This window comes from Bos taurus, chromosome 1, assembly GCF_002263795.3.
Source record: "Bos taurus isolate L1 Dominette 01449 registration number 42190680 breed Hereford chromosome 1, ARS-UCD2.0, whole genome shotgun sequence".
Classification (NCBI taxonomy): Eukaryota; Metazoa; Chordata; class Mammalia; order Artiodactyla; family Bovidae; genus Bos; species Bos taurus.
The window spans coordinates 66,588,728-66,606,938 of NC_037328.1; the positions used below are offsets into that span (position 1 = coordinate 66,588,728).

The following is an 18,211-nucleotide window of genomic DNA, read 5'->3' on the forward strand; positions in this document are numbered from 1 at the left end:
GTGTATTCTTGCCATCTCTTCTTAATATCTTCTGCTTCTGTTAGGTCCATACCATTTCTGTCCTTTATCAAGCTCATGTTTGCATGAAATGTTCCTTTGGTATCTCTGATTTTCTTGAAGAGATCCCTAGTCTTTCCCATTCTGTTGTTTTCCTCTATTTCTTTGCATTGGTCACTGAAGAAGGCTTTCTTATCTCTTCTTGCTATTCTTTGGAACTCTGCATTCAGATGCTTATATCTTTCCTTTTCTCCTTTGCTTTTGGCTTCTCTTCTTTTCACAGCTATTTGTAAGGCCTCCCAGACAGCCCTTTTGCTTTTTTGCATTTCTTTTCTATGGGAATGGTCTTGATCCCTGTCTCCTGTACAATGTCACGAACCTCATTCCATACGTCATCAGGCACTCTATCTATCAGATCTAGGCCCTTAAATCTATTTCTCACTTCCACTGTATAATCATAAGGGATTTGATTTAGGTCATACCTGAATGGTCTAGTGGTTTTCCATACTTTCTTCAATTTCAGTCTGAATTTGGCAATAAGGAGTTCATGGTCTGAGCCACAGTCAGCTCCTGGTCTTGTTTTTGCTGACTGTATAGAGCTTCTCCATCTTTGGCTGCAAAGAATATAATCAACCTGATTTCAGTGTTGACCATCTGGTGATGTCCATGTATAGAGTCTTCTCTTGTGTTGTTGGAAGAGGGTGTTATGACCAGTGCATTTTCATGCCAAAACTCTATTAGTCTTTGCCCTACTTCATTCCGTATTCCAAGGCCAAATTTGCCTGTTACTTCAGCTGTTTCTTGACTTCCTACTTTTGCATTCCAGTCCCCTATAATGAAAAGGACATCTTTTTGGGGTGTTAGTTCTAAAAGGTCTTGTAGGTCTTTTATTTAGTCTTTCAGAAAAGTTAACTCTAAGAGAAAGAGGAACTACAAGCAGTAGCAGAGGGTACTGCTGAAATAACTGCTGGGAGGAAGGGAAAGGGTTTACCAAGTAGAGTGAGCAGCCCAGAGGCCAAGTTAAGTGAACTAGAGACACGTGATTTGTAATGTCACGAGTCTAATTAATTGAATAATTTTCTCCAGGAGTGTTCAAACATTCAGTCATAAGAACAGATATGTAGATCAAAAGTAGATTGCTCTTGGAATGAAATCTGCACAAAAGGGCACGTTTGTGGAAGTTGCTTGCAAAGGAATGATCGAAAAAGTACTCTATTGCTGTACTATCCAATATGATAGCCACTAACCACATGTGGCTATTTAAATTTAAATTATCTAAAATTAAGTAAGATGAAATTAAGTATCTTAGTCATACTATTAAGAGACTGCTTTTGGAAAGCCCTGCATTATAGGGTATAGACTGGATAGAGTTGAAGTCATGAGGAAGTTGAGGAACAGATGAAGGTAATCAAGAGCAAATCTTGGAAGATGGTATCTTGCAGACAGAGATTGGCACATTGAGGTTTAAGATTATAGGGACAGAGATGTTCTTAGCAATAAGATTTAGGATTATGTCACGGGAAAGGAGTTGCTGAAATAGCCTGTGGATAAAGATCTTTCAAGGGGCAAAGATCAAAGAACATTGAGGCATGGTTGCTGGTAAACTTATCCATGCCAAAGCCACCTTTGATATTTGATAGGAACAGTTGATTAGAAAGACCTTGCATCTAATGCCAAAAATCTTCAGTGAGTAAGGAAGTAGTGACAAATGATTAGTAGCTAAGAGCAGTGAAAGAAGAGAACACCTCAAAGGGGGAAGAGTGTTACTAAAGGTCCCTGTAAAGTGTCATGAAACAAGTAGTGGCTGGGGGCAAAAGCACAACCTTATGGGAAACATTTGATGAAGAGGCTGAAGACATAAAAGAGTTTATGACAATGGAATGACACTGGTAGAGCTTTGAAGTAAGTTTAGTAAAAGAAGGGAAATTCATGAATACAGATAAGCATAGTAATATGAGGAAGAGATGACCTAGAAAACATAAGATATGCATTTGGGTAGTAGCTGGGGAAAACTGAAGTCCTGGCTGGGGTCAGAGACCTCACAAGTTTAGAAGACTATAGTTTCTGTGTGACAGCCAAACAGTATCTTGGTGACAATCCTCAGCTGATAAAGTGGACTTTATCAGCAATGTCTTCCTGATAGAGGCATTTTTGAAAGAAATGTCTCCAGCTGATTTGGGAGGTGTCTAGATGGATTCTTGAGTGACCATCTCCTAACATGTGCTATGTGCTAAGTCACTTGAATTATATCTGACTCTTTGCGACTCTATGGACTGTAGCCTGCCAGGCTCCTCTGTCTAGGGGATTTTTCAGGCAAGAAAACTGGAGCAGGTTGCCATTTCCTCCTCCAGGAGATCTTCCTGATCCAGGGATCCCTTATGTCTCCAGCACTGGCAGATGGGTGCTTTTCCACTAGCATCACCTGGGAAGCCGGTTATAACTAGACCCAGACCATTTCTATGACTCAAGTGCCAGGGAAGAGAATCTCAATGTTTAACCTCCAGGGGAGCCCAGTGAGTACAGTATCTGGGTGGCCTTAAGTTTAGGGTCATAACAGGGAAGCCTGAAGCCACTTAGAGAGAGCAGACTTTGAGCTAAATCTTCCCTATATCGTCAGAGAAGTGATTAGTATGCATATCTCCGAGTTAAGTCATGGAAGCCAGTGGTTGGTGGGGAACTATGGAGTCTAAGTTGTGAAATACTTTCAGTTCCACTCAAAAGGGACTTCAGAGTGGTTTCCACTCCAGGGTAAAGAGAGAAGGTTTGGGGAGGGATGGGTGGAAACAGATTTTTCCTATTTCATCATCACTCTTTTCCACTGGAGACAGAGATAGAAATACTCTACTGCGGCTTTTCAAACTGGAGGTCTATTTCAAATGCAGACTCAGAAGGTCTGGGGTAGGGCTAGAGATACTGCATTTACAGACCACACTTTCGGTTGTTAGATGAGAAGGGAGCGGTTGGATGGGTGGAAGAAAAATTCCTTCTTATCTTTGAGAGAGGGAGCCTGGGTCATGGACGCGTCCGTCAGTGGAGAGAGCAGGCAGGCAGGAAGAATTACTGTGAGGCTGTGTGGAGATGCAACCCTAAATCAGGAAGACAGAAGAAGCCAAAGGCAAAGTAATTTCCCAGCTAGAGGCACAACTGACTGCTGAGTAATAATATACCATGTCAGTTAACTGACAGAATTTTCAACTATGTATTTGGTTTCTCTACTAGGTCATCTGCTCTATATCATATGGCAAATGTGTGGTAAAACCAGCATGAGTTTTCCCAGAGATAGTTGCTAGAAGCTTTTACAGCAGGTGGCACCCTTAGATTATCATTCAGTTCAGTTCAGTTCAGTCGCTCAGTCGTGTCCGACTCTTTGCAACCCTATGAACCACAGCATGCCAGGCCTCCCTGTCCATAACCAACTCCTGGAGTCCACCCAAACCCATGTCCATCGAGTCAATGATGCCATCCAACCATCTCACCCTCTGTCATCACCTTCTCCTCCTGCCCTCAATCTTTCCCAGCATCAGGGTCTTTTCCAATGAGTCAGCTCTTCGCATCAGGTGGCCAAAGTATTGGAGTTTCAGCCTCAACATCAGTCCTTGCAATTATCGTTCAAAGTTTAGCAAAGGAACAGCATTATCCCAGGAGTGCCTGGTAAGGTTACTGAATGCAGAAAGTCGTCTTTAAGTTCCCCTTTCACTGTTCCAAGTACCCGGGTAGATTTTCCCACCTTCTCCAATATGAGAATGCATGCTGTACAGAGACTGTACTTTATACTTTCAAAGGCTTCACAGTGTTCTAGTGAGTATAATGCAACAAGCAATGATTCGAACTTGTTCAGACTTTCACTGATGCCTGGAGTCCCTTCCCATAGAGTTCAAGACCACCCCAACCCCCTCCTTGCTTATCCATTCTCACTGGGCTACTCTGCACACACTTCAGTTTTGCCAAGTGCATATCACTAATATTTCTCTTTTAGCAAGAAAAACCCATTTCCCTTAAGAAGAGAAACCCATTGATCATTTCAGTTTAAGTTCTCCTACCACCACCCAAGAACACCTCAAGTAACATCTCTCATCTCCCTCACCAACCTACCTCTCCTTTCCTCCTTAATGTCAACATCCCTTTACTGAAGTCTGGAATGACGAAGCTTAATTAGAACCATCCTAATTCCCTTCCCAAAGTGGCATCTAACTTCACGTTAACTGAGAAACAGCATTTCACCACCTAACCCTGTACTTCTCACTAACCACAACTTAATTTCTTGGCAAGTTTCAAGTAATTCTGTGATCCAGAATAAATTCTACAAAAACCCTATAATCCATTGCATTTAAGGAGTTATGTGGCCCAAATATAAACCCCAATATGCCCTCAGGAATGAAAGCCTTTCTCTGAACCCTCCCAGCACATTCTCTAGGGTTTGAAAAAGTTTCCAAAAGCAAATGCATGCATGCTGAGGAGAGCAAGTTTGTGGTACCTGGGGATTCCCCAATACTCCAAAAGTACATCCTCACCTTCCCACTTATGATTCATTTCCAGCATTTCATTCATGTACCTAAAATGGTCTTTGACCACCACATCCCAAAACAACCATTATATTTGCCCAGTTCTCTTTCTGATCTCTGAAAGAGCTTAGAGAGGTTACAGAATAGAGGCCTTGGTTGACAATTTGTGTCATTTCCAAACTGTTTTTCTCCTTGAAGGAGCTGGCTGTGGGAGAAGCAGCCATGAGGGAAGCTCTATAAAGGGAACTATTTGAATTTTAAAGATGTTATTCACTATGATACCCAGCTACAAGGCATAATGAAAGGAAGGATATCACATTTGTTACCATGGTCAGAAATCTTTTCTCCATAGCAGGCCAAGGAATTAGGGAATAGGAAAGGGAAGGGGAAACTTTCAGTCATGGTGAAGAAGTACTGGAGCCTATAACAGCTACAGTGGAAAGAATTAACATTCAGATTATAGGAAGGTAACCAATGGGTGAATGAGTTATATAATTCTGCTGGCTTTTCCTGTTCTGGCATTTAAATTCACAGAACCACAGTACTGGAAGAAACCTCAGAATGTTTAGTCCACTCATTCATTAAACAGATAAGAAAACTCCATAGGAGTTGCAGTTTGCACAAAGTCAACCAGTTAGCAGTAGAATGAGGACAAAAACCCCTTCCTTTCTCCACATACCAGTGTGTATGCACGGTTCCAGAGTTTAATATCTACTTCTTCAAGATCATTACTGAGAAGATAGTAACTAGGTATTGTATAAAGAGAAATGGAGTTTCTGGGATTTTTATTTTTCCCTCTTGTTTCTCTTTCCCCAGTTTCCACTGTTCCTTTTTCAGGTGCTGCTTCCTTGAAAAGTCATGCCTTCTTCAACGAGACTGGAGAACTGCCATGCCACTTTCCAAACACCCAAAACCTCAGCCTGGACGAACTGGTGATATTTTGGCAGGATCAGAATAAGTTGGTTCTCTATGAGCTATTCAAAGGCCAAGAGAAGCCCAATAATGTTAATCCCAAGTATATAGGCCGCACAAGCTTTGACCAGGACAGTTGGACCTTGAGACTCCACAACGTTCAAATCAAAGACACAGGCTCGTATCAATGTTTCATCCATCATAGAAGGTCCCAAGGATTGGTTTCCATCCACCAGATGAGTTCTGACCTGATAGTGCTGGGTATGTAGTCAATGGTGTGTTCAGATCCCAGGCCTTCTTAGATGAGACTGCAATAGGTGGGGAAAGGGGTACCTCAAGAGAGACGCAGAGGACAGCCAGTTCTGGGAAGCCCTCCTGAGGGGAATGCAGGGCTTGGGAGTAGGGAACTAAAAATCCTTTGTACTTTTTATGGTTTACTTCTGAAGCATCTGTAAGAATTTGCTTTAGGGACCAGCTAGAGCTAACTAATCCAAGGTAATGCAGCTAAGTGAAAACCATGGGTGATTTGGACATTATTAAGTTTATATGAACCATATAGGTCTCTAATCTCTTTTACATTCATTTTTTCTTTTAGTCCAAGATTTCTCACCCACTAAATCTTTGCCTGGAGCTCTTTGCCTGGAGTTTGCAAGGGTGACAGCTGGCTAATTGGAGATTTCCCTTCAGTCTCCTGGAGGTTGCTTACAACTTGCTTGTTGCCCAATCATGAGCCCAGAAGACAGGAGGGAAATAACCCAAGGCACACAATCCAAAAGCTGACAAACCAACTCCTCTATTTTTCCAGACCTTGAAAAAACCTAAATGTCACTACAGAATTTTTAAAATTAAAATACAGTAAAATTAATCATTTTTATCTTGGTGTACAGTTCTATTAATTTGAACTTAGGTACAGATATATGTAACCAGCAATACAAAGAAAGTGAAAGTGTTAGTCGTTCAGTCGTGTTCGACTCTTTGTGACCCCTTGGACTGTAGCCCACCTGACTCTTCTGTCCACGGGATTCTCTGGACAAGAATACTGGAGTGGGTTGCCATTTCCTTCTCCGGGGGATCTTCCTGACCCAGGGATCTAATCTGGGTCTCCTGCATTGCAGGCAGATTCTTTATCATCTGAGCCACCAGAGGTCAGTAACCAGCAATATAAACAGGATACAAATCATTTTCATCACCCTAAAAAAAAATTTCCCCATGCTATGCCCTTCTAATCATATGCTCTCTATACCCATAACCCCTGTTTTGCATCCTATAGACTTATCTTTTGTGACTATCACATAAATTAAGTCATACAGTATGTAATCTTTTAAAACCAGCTTCTTTTATTTAACATAATGCCTTTGAGAGTCATCCAAGTTGTCACATGTATCAAAAGTCTGTTCCTTGTTACTATGAATAGTAACATTTTTGTTTATCCATTCAACCCATAGAAAGACATTGGGTTGTTTTCATTTGGGGGCTATTATGAATAGAACAGCTATAAACATTCCTGTACAAGTTTTTGTGTAAATCTCTATCTGGATAGATACCCAGGTGCAGAATTACTAGATCCAGAATAACTATTGTTAATGAGGTTTAAAGTAGGCAACACCTTGGCAATCTACCTTCTATTGCCACATCACATACAAGCAGAATGCTTAAGTAGTGGGTTGATAGAGCAAAACTTGTAAAGATAGCACACAAATCACTGAAATTATAGAAACAATACACTCAACTATGAGTTAGTATGTAGAACCTGCACAGTACCTAGTGATTAGAGAAGGAGAGTAAGGGATTTGGCTGGCAGAAGGGGCTAGCCCTCCTGTGGCTCAGAGAGCACCTCCTTGATTGGGGTAAGCAGGAAGCATGGTGGCCCCGAACTCCATTCCTGAAAATAAATGTGGAATCATTACATGGCTCTCACCATGGGCCAAGGCCCACAATTTACACACCCTAAGACTGCCAAGCATACTCCCAATGAGTTCCCAGAGTACCTAGTTATCTGCTATTCCATTCCAGATACATCAAATTGAAACTGATTTCTTTCTTTCTTTTTTTATATCTCTATTCTGCTTTCAGCTAACTTCAGTCAACCAGAAATAAGACTAATTGCTAACCAAACAGAAAAGTCTAACATCATCAATTTGACCTGCTCATCTATACAAGGTTACCCAGAACCTCAGAGGATGTATGTGAGTCTAAACACTACAAATTCAAGTAGCACCTATGATGCTGTCATGAAGAAATCTCAAAGTAATATCACAGAACTATACAATGTTTCTATCAGCGTGTCTTTTCCCATCCCTCCTGAAACAAATGTGACCATATTCTGTGCCCTGCAACTTGAGCCAACGAAGATAATTTTATCCCAACCTTACAATATAGGTAAGCTTGCTTCCCCAGACTGTTCTGTTTATCATGTATAATACACAGATGGGTAAGGCAGATCATCCAATGTCCCCTGCTTGCCAGGAAGCCTCCAACTGGGCCATTTTAGGATACTGTAAGGAAGGACCTAGACAGACAGCTCCTGTTTCTACAAGGTCCAGGAGGCTATGAACCTATGGTGCACTTGAGAATGCATATTCTTAGCCCTGACACTGGCCTGGTGTTTTGGGTTGCCTTTATTCTCTCATTCATTAAAACACACACATGTGCATACATACATGTTATGAATACAGGACCATTCTAGACATTGTTGGTGGCAGAGGAGAAAACCAGAAAGTATAAAACATACTCTCTGCTCTCAGGGATCTTCTCATAGAACCAGAACCTCATGATGTACACACATGGTAAACTGGATTTAAAAAGACTGAATTGAAATCTAAATTATATCCTGTGGAAATATACAACTAAATTTAAAAACAAGAGTGACTGACAATAAGATTTACAGGCATTCAGAGATAGGCAAGTTCCTTGAGGGTCATTGAAGGCTTCCTAAAGGAAATGGGATCTTATATTACCGTAACAGAAATAACTGGGCTGAATAAGCGTGGTAAAGAGATGACAGGTACTTGTGGTAGCTTCTGGAAATTCTGAAACAGCATCCAGACTTGGGTGGTTAGAGGGCCACAATCAATTAGTAGCACCTGCCGTGGGCACAGGTAATGGTGGCCATCAGTACGCATGTGTCAAGGAAACACTCAGAAGCAGAAATGCTTGTGGCATGTGGATGGTGTAGTATAGGACCAGTCTCACTGGAGGAAAGGGATGAAACTAAGCAGTGCCCACTAATAGGAGCCTGCTATCTTAAATTCCTGGCTTTGCCGCTCATTTGAGGCTCCGCTTCTGAGGAGTGGTAACTGAAAAATTCTTCTGAAATAAAGGCAATCTGCACCCACACTGCCTTCAACACTGCTTATTCCAGTCCCAACCCTCCCCCCACCCATCTGCCTTCTGCTTGCCCTGGCCCCCTCCTCCAGCTCTGGCCCCTTGGTTTGCCCCGTCCTAAGCATCCCTCCAGTTCCTTGCTCCATCCTCTGGCTTTGACAGCTCCGCTCTCCTGGTGACTCATTGTTTAAATATGACTTGGCCTCGAGATGCATTGTATTTTGTGTGTGTGTGTATATGTGTGTGTGTATATATATATATATATATATATATATATATATATATTTAATTTTGGGTGGCTCTTGGTCTTTGCAGATGCACACAGGGACTACTCTTCCTTGCAGTGCAGGGGCTCTAGGCACATGGGCTTCAGTTGTGGCATGTGGCCCCAAGAGTGGGGACTCAGTAGTTATGGCACATGGGCTTAGTTGCTCCAACGCATGTGGAATCTTCCTGGACCAGGAATCAAACCCATGTTCCTTGCATTAGCAGGTGGATTCTTAACCTCTGTACCCCCTGGAGCCCACCCCTACCAGCCAGCTTAGCTGTACCAGTAGGCCAGTCCTCTCTCCTGATGCTGATTTCCTTCTGATCACCTCTGACTCTTAACAGTTAAGTAAATGGCATGGTCACCCTGCCTGTCCTGGTTGCTTCTACTATAGCCTCTCTTGGGCTGCTGGAAGCCTCTCCCACACTGTCCTGAGATTTAGCAACTTCTTGGCGCTGCCACCATCACCAAAGATGAAACACCCTGCAGCTCTCTGCCATGACTCCCACAGGTACAGGGTCCTTCTACCACTACAGCCTCATCATGGCTCACCTTTCTGCTGCTTCTCAACTGCTACCAAAACATTCCTCACTGCCACCATCTTCAGAAATGTTTCAGCTCCAGCTGCCTCAGGAAGATGGGGCTTGCCTCTCTGGGTCCCTATTCTCTGGCTAGATCAGAGATAGGTTAGGCCCCACATCAAGGAACATTTCTGGGGTATCCAAAGGTGGCAGCCTCCATGACAACAAGTATTACCCTCCTTTACTGGGATGCCAGACAGGCTCAAGTGAGGTTAAACTGGGACAGACTCAAAAAGTATTGAATGTGACCTGCAGTGCCAACAACTCCTTTTCTTAAGGTCCCAGGAACACGGTATAGGTCCACAAACTGCCCCTAAGCTAATGGGAGGTCAACTGGTCCTAGTCTCCTGTTATTTGAGATTAACTACCAGACTTGTTCTCATAAATGTCTATAAAATGGGCCACTCAGCTCTATTTCTCCCTTCCAAAGTCTATTTTACTAACTTCTTGGAACTTTAGCCATCCATGAGCAAGGAAGTAAGTCCTGATTTCTCCGGAGCTGATTCTGACCCTGATTCCTCAGGGCATTAAGAAATATCAAAGGTTTACCAGTAGGTGGGACATGTTGAAAGCCATGCTGAGAAAGTCCATTGTGACATCAGGGGGAAAAACAAATAAATGTGGAGACTGGAGGCCTGTGAGAGGGCTGTTATGTTTGTCGGGGTGAGAAGTGTCTGGAGCCTGATACTCAGATGATATTGGACAGAGGACTTATTCCAAGGGAAAATTCAGAACCATGGAGGGGGTTGAGGAAGTAGGATGCTGCCCAGCTGACTGTACCTTCAGAGCCTCAGTGTACATACATTGCCCAGATTCCAAAACCAAGGGCCAAGTTGACCCTCTTCTAGATCAGGGTCACTGTCATCCCAGCCTCTGGGAAGGGAAGGCAAGACAGCTAGTCCAAGCAATGGATCAGAGTCACTGGCTTGGTTCTCAGTCAGTTGCTGAGGCCCTGAGACTAGGATTCTCTATGCCCCAAATCATGTGAGTTTCAGGCTCCTCTGGCAGTAGAGCCCTGAGGAGATGCTGGCATGTAAAGAAAGAGAAGAGCAGTAATTATAAAAACGTTCATAATCAACCTTCCTGGCTGATTGCAAACTTGGGTTCATTTTTAGATGCAAAGTCACCTGTGCCAAGCCCCCCTGTCCCAGACCACATCCTCTGGATTGCAGCTCTACTTGTAACAGTGGTCGTGAGTGGGATGGTGTTTCTAACACTAAAGAAAAGGAAGAAGAAGCAGCCTGGCCCCTCTAATGAATGTGGTGAGTCAGTGCTTGTCCTCTCTGCAGATTGCCACTTTGCAGCTGTTTCCCGATCAGCTGCCTTCTGGAGCTCCCTGGCTGAGCCCAGGCTGGCAAAGAGTCAGCAAGTGTTTGGAGGAAAAGATTCTCCCAGGGTCGGGAGCCCATATAGATGGGAGTAAGAGCCGATAAGGTGGCTCTGGGTTTCCAGGAAAGACAACATTTCTAATCTGAGGTTTACAAATGTACTCCTCATTTCCAGACAAAGCTAATTATTCCTTGGTTTACCTACTTCATGGGGTCACTGTGAGAATTCATTGAACTAAAAGGGTGAAAACACTCCTCAACATTCATGATTATGGACCTGATGGTGTTCAAGCAAGGCTGTTTGGTGGGAGAAGGGGAGGATTAGATGACCATAAGATTTTCCTTCTCATCTATTAAAAGTCTTGGTTTCCTAAGAAGTAAGTTAGATGAATTACGCCCCACTGATTTTAAAATAGAATATTAATTCTTAATGATTACCAAGTAGGACATATCCATTACCACATACACTGAACATAAAAATTGCCTAAAGTTCCACTAGTAAGAAAAAAAATGATTATGCAGACATTTTAGTGTGTATCTTCCAGATTTTTCTGTATATTAATCTGTTATTTTTCCACAAATGGGATAGTATTATGAAGACTGTTTTTCACAGTTTGGATAATGTAACATACTGTTTTCAAACTGTTTTATACTAAATGTAGGAAGAAAATTTTTAGTGCCACTAAGTATTATTCTGTAGCATCATTCAAAATGGCCCCAACACACTCCATTATGTGGATACACCTTAATTGATTTAACTACGTCCTTTCTGTTGGACATTTGGGTTGCTCCTATAGGTTTTCTATTGTAAACAACACTGCATTGAGTAGCCTCCTCATTGACTTCTGTTGTAAAAATGTTATATGTTTAATGTGGGCAAAGTGGTCCCTGCCTTTATAAGAATTCCATGCCTGTTTGTGATTAGGGCTGGTTTGGATGATGTTGTAAGATAAAGTTGGACTTTATTCTCACTAATTGCCTCCAGTAAAAGTTTGGTTGGTGCTAAGAATTAAGGTAAAACCTCCTCACTCATTTATGGTAAAAAGCACAAGATAAGTAATGCTTCTGGTCAGCATCTTAAGAGTGCAGGTACAGATTTTAAGAAAATAAATAGATGACATCAGTAGTCATTCATTTCATCCTGTTGTATTCCAAAAACAGTAAATTTGGAAGTGATAATCCAGTTTTAATACATTGACACAAAGCATATGGCAGAGCCATTCAAACTGCCAAAGCACAGAGTGTGCTGAGAGATTTCTGTGATATAAAAGTAAAATTCACAGCGCAGGGTCAGGTTACAGATGTATTATGTTTGTCCAGGCTTTGACTTTTCAAAACGAGAGTTTTAAACTTCTATTTCTCTCTCAATCTCATTGCCATTTAGATTTAGGTAAATGTGCAGATGCAACCTTCTGCTTGGAAATAAGCTGTTTCCTAAATTTGCTTTTGCAATGGAATGATTAGCTTATGCTGGCTTCCCAGGTGGCTCAGTTGTAAAAATCCACCTGCCAGTGCAGAAGACGCAGGAGATACGAGTTCAGTCCCTGGGTTGGGAAGGTTTCCTGCAAGAGGAAATGTCTGAGAAAAGTCCCACAGACAGAGGAGCCTGGCCAGCTACAGTCCATAGGATCACAAAGAGCTGGTCGTGATTTAGTGAGTGAGAACCCACACACAACTAGCTTACAAATGAAACAAAGCAAAGGGATGGAGAAAAGGCAAGTAAAAATGTCTCTTCCCCTAAGAAGCAGTCAGAAAAATTCAGGAGACTAGATGAGAAAGTTAAAGGGGACGTGTCTGTACATATGAGAGTGCTGGAAGGATGTTCAAGAAGCTATCTGTTGCATTTGAGATGGTCAGATTGAGATATGAGTGTTAAAGGGCAGAAAACCACAGGAAAGAGCATAGTACATACAACAAGCCTCTCAAGAATATGACAGAGAATACTGGTAGGAAACATCGTTTGGTCAGGTAGTCACCTGTGCCAGCAAATTTGGTTAAAGAGAATAGCCTTGATATCACTGGAGAAGGGTGAGGTACTAAGGAACCGAGCCACATAGATATGAGACGTCTGTAAAAGTGGGTTCTGTAACTTCAGCAATGTCTGCACTTGCTTGTGGATACCCTTGGCATTGGCTGTATGATAGGCAGAATAATGCCACCAACAAGATATCCACCTCATATACCCCAGAATCTACAATAAGTTATCTTACATGGAAAAAGAGATTTTTCATATATGATTAGTATATTGACTTCAGAATGATGGGATTATCCTGGATTATCCAGGTAGACCCAATCTAATCATGTGAATCAGAGAAACTTTCCTATCTGGATTAGAAAGATAAAATGGAAGAAGAGAGCCAAAGCTTGAGACAAGCTCAACCCACCACTGCTGCTCTTGAAGACAGAGGAAGGGGCCCTGAGCCAGGAAATGTGGATGGCCTCTAGAAACTGGAAACGGTCCTCAGCTGGCCACGAAAGCAAGCAAGGAAATGGGAATCTCAGTCCACAAGGGACCAAATTCTGCCAATAAGTATGGAAATAGTCATGACCTACCTACAGAGAAACAAGCTTACTGATGAGTAGAAATTTCTCCAACAATGCAGCTTCCTCCTAATCCAATATTCCTTTGCTCAGAGTACACAGCTCTCCAACTAACTCAGTGTCAAAAGCCCTTTCCAGTGTTTGTTTGGTAATTCCAGTTTTTCTCTTCCTTGGCCATACATATTTACCCTTTTTAGGTTGTTAAATGAATAAAAGGGAAAGACCATGGTTGTTCTAGCTGGTTTCTTATCCCTCTTCTCTATTTTGGTTTTGTCAAATAGGGCAGTGAAGGCATGAGAAATTACAACCTTAAATTACTGTCTTTTCCCAATCAGAAGTTACCCTGTCAGCTTACCTATTGGGGAGAAAGACTAAAATAGCTCCTCTTAAAGTTTTACTTCCTCATTTGTGTCTTGTGTGACTAAAATTTGTATTATAATAGTGCTTAGCAACCTCCAGTTTTTATAACTTGCCCCCCTCCACCAAATCTGGGACAGTCTCAGCTCTTTCAAGAATGATTTCTTAAAGGACAAATGTATTTTCAAAAAAAAAAAACAAAACAGAAACTTTCACAGAGCTTAAAAAATGAAACCAGGAGACCTCATCAATCTATCCTTCAAAATGCTAAATTTGTAATCAAATCCAAAAGTTTAGAATCCGTCTTCTTATTGCTGCTTTCATTTTAAAACAAGCCTTTTTCAAAATGATGGTGATTTTGTCATGAGTATGAAAGGATAACGTAATTATTTGTGTTAGTGTACAGATACCCTGAAGTACTATATTCAGTTATAAGCACTGTTATTTTTAAGAGAACTTTGACAAAAATAGAACTTAACTAGATTTATAAAGTATCTGGAAGATCAGTCAAATAAGAAATCACTGAGAATGCTCAGCCAGGACAAAAAGCCTTGAGGAGTATGCAAGTGCTGCCTTTAAATATCGAAAAACTGCCATGGGGTACAAGATCATACTTAACTGAGGCTCTAAAGGACATCTTATTGACAAAAGTTATAAGAAGGTAGAAGGAAATTAGAGTCTTTTCTAACAATTAAAGCTCTTTTAAAATTATATAGAAGACACAGACTTCTCTCTCCTCCCAGGAAGGATTAACTGCTACAGAAATTGCCCTCCTGCAGTAAACAACTAGAATCAGCAAAATATATGTGACAACTGTTTTCAGACATTGGACAACAGGCTACAGAAAACTGTAGCCCCTAAGAGAAGGGAAAAGATGAGGTGAGCCCTGTGATTGTCCACAACTTCCTGGCTGGAGTCAGTTTCTAGGCTGCTCTGAAGGCAGGGGGAGCCCTAATACCAAGCAAAACTAGAAAAAGACATTACAAGACTAGAAAACCACACATGGCTCTTGTGAACATAGATGCCAAAATGCTAAACAAAATTAGCAAATGAAATTTAGCAATGTATTAAAATATTAGACAACATGATTAAGTGGGATTTATTCTAATAATATAAGGTAAGTTCAACATCCAAATAACAAGCAATAAAATTCAACATATTGAAAAACTAAAAAGAGAAATCATGGGGATATCTACCAAATATGATACAGAAAAAGCATTTGGGAAAATTAATACACATTCATAATATTTAAAAAGAAAGATAAACTCCCATAAAACTAGGGATGCTCTTGAATTGAATTTAAAGGACATCTACCAAAATCTTTTGTTAGCATTATATTTAATGATAAAAGACTGCTTTCACCTAAGATTAGGAACAAGGCAAGTGTGTCACTCTCCCTGCTTTTGTTCAACATTGTGCTGAAGTCCTAGCCAGTGCTACAACTCTAGAAAAAGAAATAAAAGGCATACACATTGCAAAGGAAGAGGTAAAACTGTCTCTTTTTTTGGCAGGTAAGATGAGTATGTTTATAGAAAAGCCTAAGGAATCCATTAAAAGCTATTAGAACTGATTGAGTGTAGCTAAGTCGCAGGATACAAGGTCAATACACAAAAATCAATTGTTTTTCCATATACTAACAACAAACAATTGTACATTGAATTTTTTAATACCAATTAAGGTAGTATCAAATAATATTACAGGCTTTGGAATAAATCTTAAAAAAACAAGTACAAGATACATACATATATATATATATATATATATATATATGCTGCTAAGTCGCTTCAGTCGTGTCTGACTCTGTGCAACCCCGGAGACGGCAGCCCACCAGGCTCCCCCGTCCCTGGGATTCTCCAGGCAAGAACACTGGAGTGGGTTGCCATTTCCTTCTCCAATGCATGAAAGTGAAAAGTGAAAGTGAAGTCACTGAGTCGTGTCCGACTCTTAGCGACCCCATGGACTGCAGCCTACCAGGCTCCTCCATCCATGGGATTTTCCAGGCAAGAGTACTGGGGTGGGGTGAAAACTGAAAAACATTACTGCTGACAGAAATCAAAGTAGATCTAAATAAATGGAGAATTATGCAATGCTCATGGTTTAGAAGACTAGCTATTAAGATACCAATTCTCTCAAATTGATATTTGGTTTCAATGCAATATCAAAATCCTGGCAGGCTCTTTAGAGGAAATTAAAAAGCTTATTCTAAAAGTTATATGGAAATGCAAAGGAGTGCCATTGCCCAAATAATTATGAAACATGAGAACAAAGCTGGAAGACTTATACTACCTAATTTCAAGATTTATTTTACACCTATAGGAGTCAAGATGGTGTGACATTGGTGAAAGGACAGGCAAATCAACCAATGGAACAAAATAGAAGGGCAAAAAATAAACTCACATGATTTTGTCAACTGATTTTGACAAAAGTGCCAAGTTAATTCCATGCTGAAAGGATAGTGTTTTGTTGAATGGTATTGGGTCAGTTAGGTATCCACATGGTAAACTGTGAACCTGGACACCCAAAAAATATCTCAAAGTGGATCATAAACCTAAAATAAGAGCTACAGCTAAAAGACTTTTGAAAGAAAACATAGAAGAAGAATTTTGTGAGCTTAGGTTAGGCAAATCTTAGGACACAGTAAGCACAAATTGTATTACAAAAAGATAAGATTGGTAAACTGAACTTCATCAAAATTTAAAATTTCGCCCTTTGACTTTATTAAGCAAATGAAAAGTCAAGTCACAGACTATGACAAAATGCTTGCAAAACATACATATAATAAAGAACTTACAGTCAGAATATATAATTGTGTGATACTATTCAATAAGATAATTCATATAACAAAAGTCACAAAGCCAAAGATTTGAATAAATACTTCACATAAAAAGATATACAAGTGGCCAATAAGCAAGAGTCACACAGTCATAATGTCATTAGTCATTGGGGAAACACAAATTCAAACCATAATGAGCTACCACCATACACCCACTAACATGGCTAAAATTAAAAAGACTGATAAATATCAGGTGTTGGAGAGGATATGAAGCAAATGAAATTCTCATGTTCTTCTACACAACCCGGCAATCCTAGGTAGTTATCTATGAGAAATAAAGACATATGTCTACACAGAGACACACACACACACGTGTCCATAGCAGCTTTTTTCATAATACTAAAAACCTGGCATCCTGAATTTTTACAGTTGGTGAATGGATAAACAAATGGTGGCATATACATACAAGGAAATATCTCTGAGCTATAGAAAGGAATGTTACCACTGGTAACATGAAACAGCATGAATAAATTTCAAAAGCATTATGCTATGTGAAAGATACTTGGCACGAAAAGCCTACACATTTTATTACCATACTTATATGAAATCCTAGAATAAAGCAAAACTATTGTGGCATTAAGCAGATCAGTGGTTGGAGGGGATGGGTGGGAGAAAGAAATTGATTGAAAAGGGCTAGAGGGCATGCTTTGGGCTTATATAAATGTTCTATATTTTGGTTATAGTGGTAGTTATGTGACTGCATACATTTGTTAGACTCAGCAAAATCTGTATGGAAAATGATTGGATTTTACTGTGTATTTTATCTCAATAAAGCTGATTATTTTCAAACACATACACACACAAACAGAACCACTAAAAATAGAAAGTGTTCAAAACCATCAGGATTGTTGAAAGGACCGCTGTGGTCTCTAAATTCCTCCATGGACCCAAGGGTTAACAACCCCTGCTGTAAGGCTCTCAGTGGGATAATAGCACCATCACAACTGTCAACCCAGAGACATTTTCTCCCTTAGTTGCATCAGTAGTAAGTCCATGCCAGTAGGAAGTCAGGCCTTGGGAGGTCTAGCTCACTAGAGATTTCCCACTTGATTCTGGCCATGCAATACTGTGTATTATTTAGTAGCACCAGTTGGATAACCCAGTAAGGTGTCAGCACATTCAATATTTCCTTTTCCTCCTCCTTCCAAACCTTACTTTCAAAAAAGGACAGGAAACTTTTTTCCCCATCATTAAATGTTTGCTAAAACTATATGTGGTATACCTCTCAGTAGCATTTTTATTTTAGTAAAGAATAGAGCTATAAGTAAAACCTATTCCCAAAGTTAGAACTTAAGGCACAATGAGCAAAAGAAGGCATTTACTTTTGGGATGAAAGAAGCTGCTTCTCAGTCCCCATGAAATTTCATCAAGGAACCATCTATTCCACATACACGGCAACAATTTCTCTCTGGGTCCTAGGACTTAGGAGCCTCTTCAAACTTTCCTTCTTTTAGTATCTATGGGAAATACGTTTTCTGAAGTTGTTTTGTCTCTTTCAGAAATCATCAAAGTGGAGGAGAAAGAGAGTGAACAGACTGCGAAAAGGTGAGTTCTGACCCTACAACATT

At 40.6% G+C, this 18,211-nt stretch overlaps 1 protein-coding gene and 1 long non-coding RNA gene across 6 annotated transcripts in view; one reads left to right on the plus strand and one right to left on the minus strand.

Annotated features, from left to right (window-relative positions):
- CD86 (CD86 molecule) overlaps nt 1-18,211 on the plus strand; it is a 66,750-nt gene that overhangs the window by 44,543 nt on the left and 3,996 nt on the right. For 3 of the 5 annotated variants that reach the window (XM_024995396.2, XM_005201387.5, NM_001038017.2), the window contains 4 exon segments: nt 5,316-5,672; nt 7,485-7,790; nt 10,700-10,846; nt 18,143-18,188. In XM_024995396.2, coding sequence (XP_024851164.1) covers nt 5,316-5,672; nt 7,485-7,790; nt 10,700-10,846; nt 18,143-18,188 — 856 coding nt within the window. 5 annotated transcript variants of the gene reach the window in all.
- LOC132342118 (uncharacterized) overlaps nt 1-18,211 on the minus strand; it is a 212,478-nt gene that overhangs the window by 43,718 nt on the left and 150,549 nt on the right. The gene's annotated exons all lie outside the window — the stretch shown is intronic.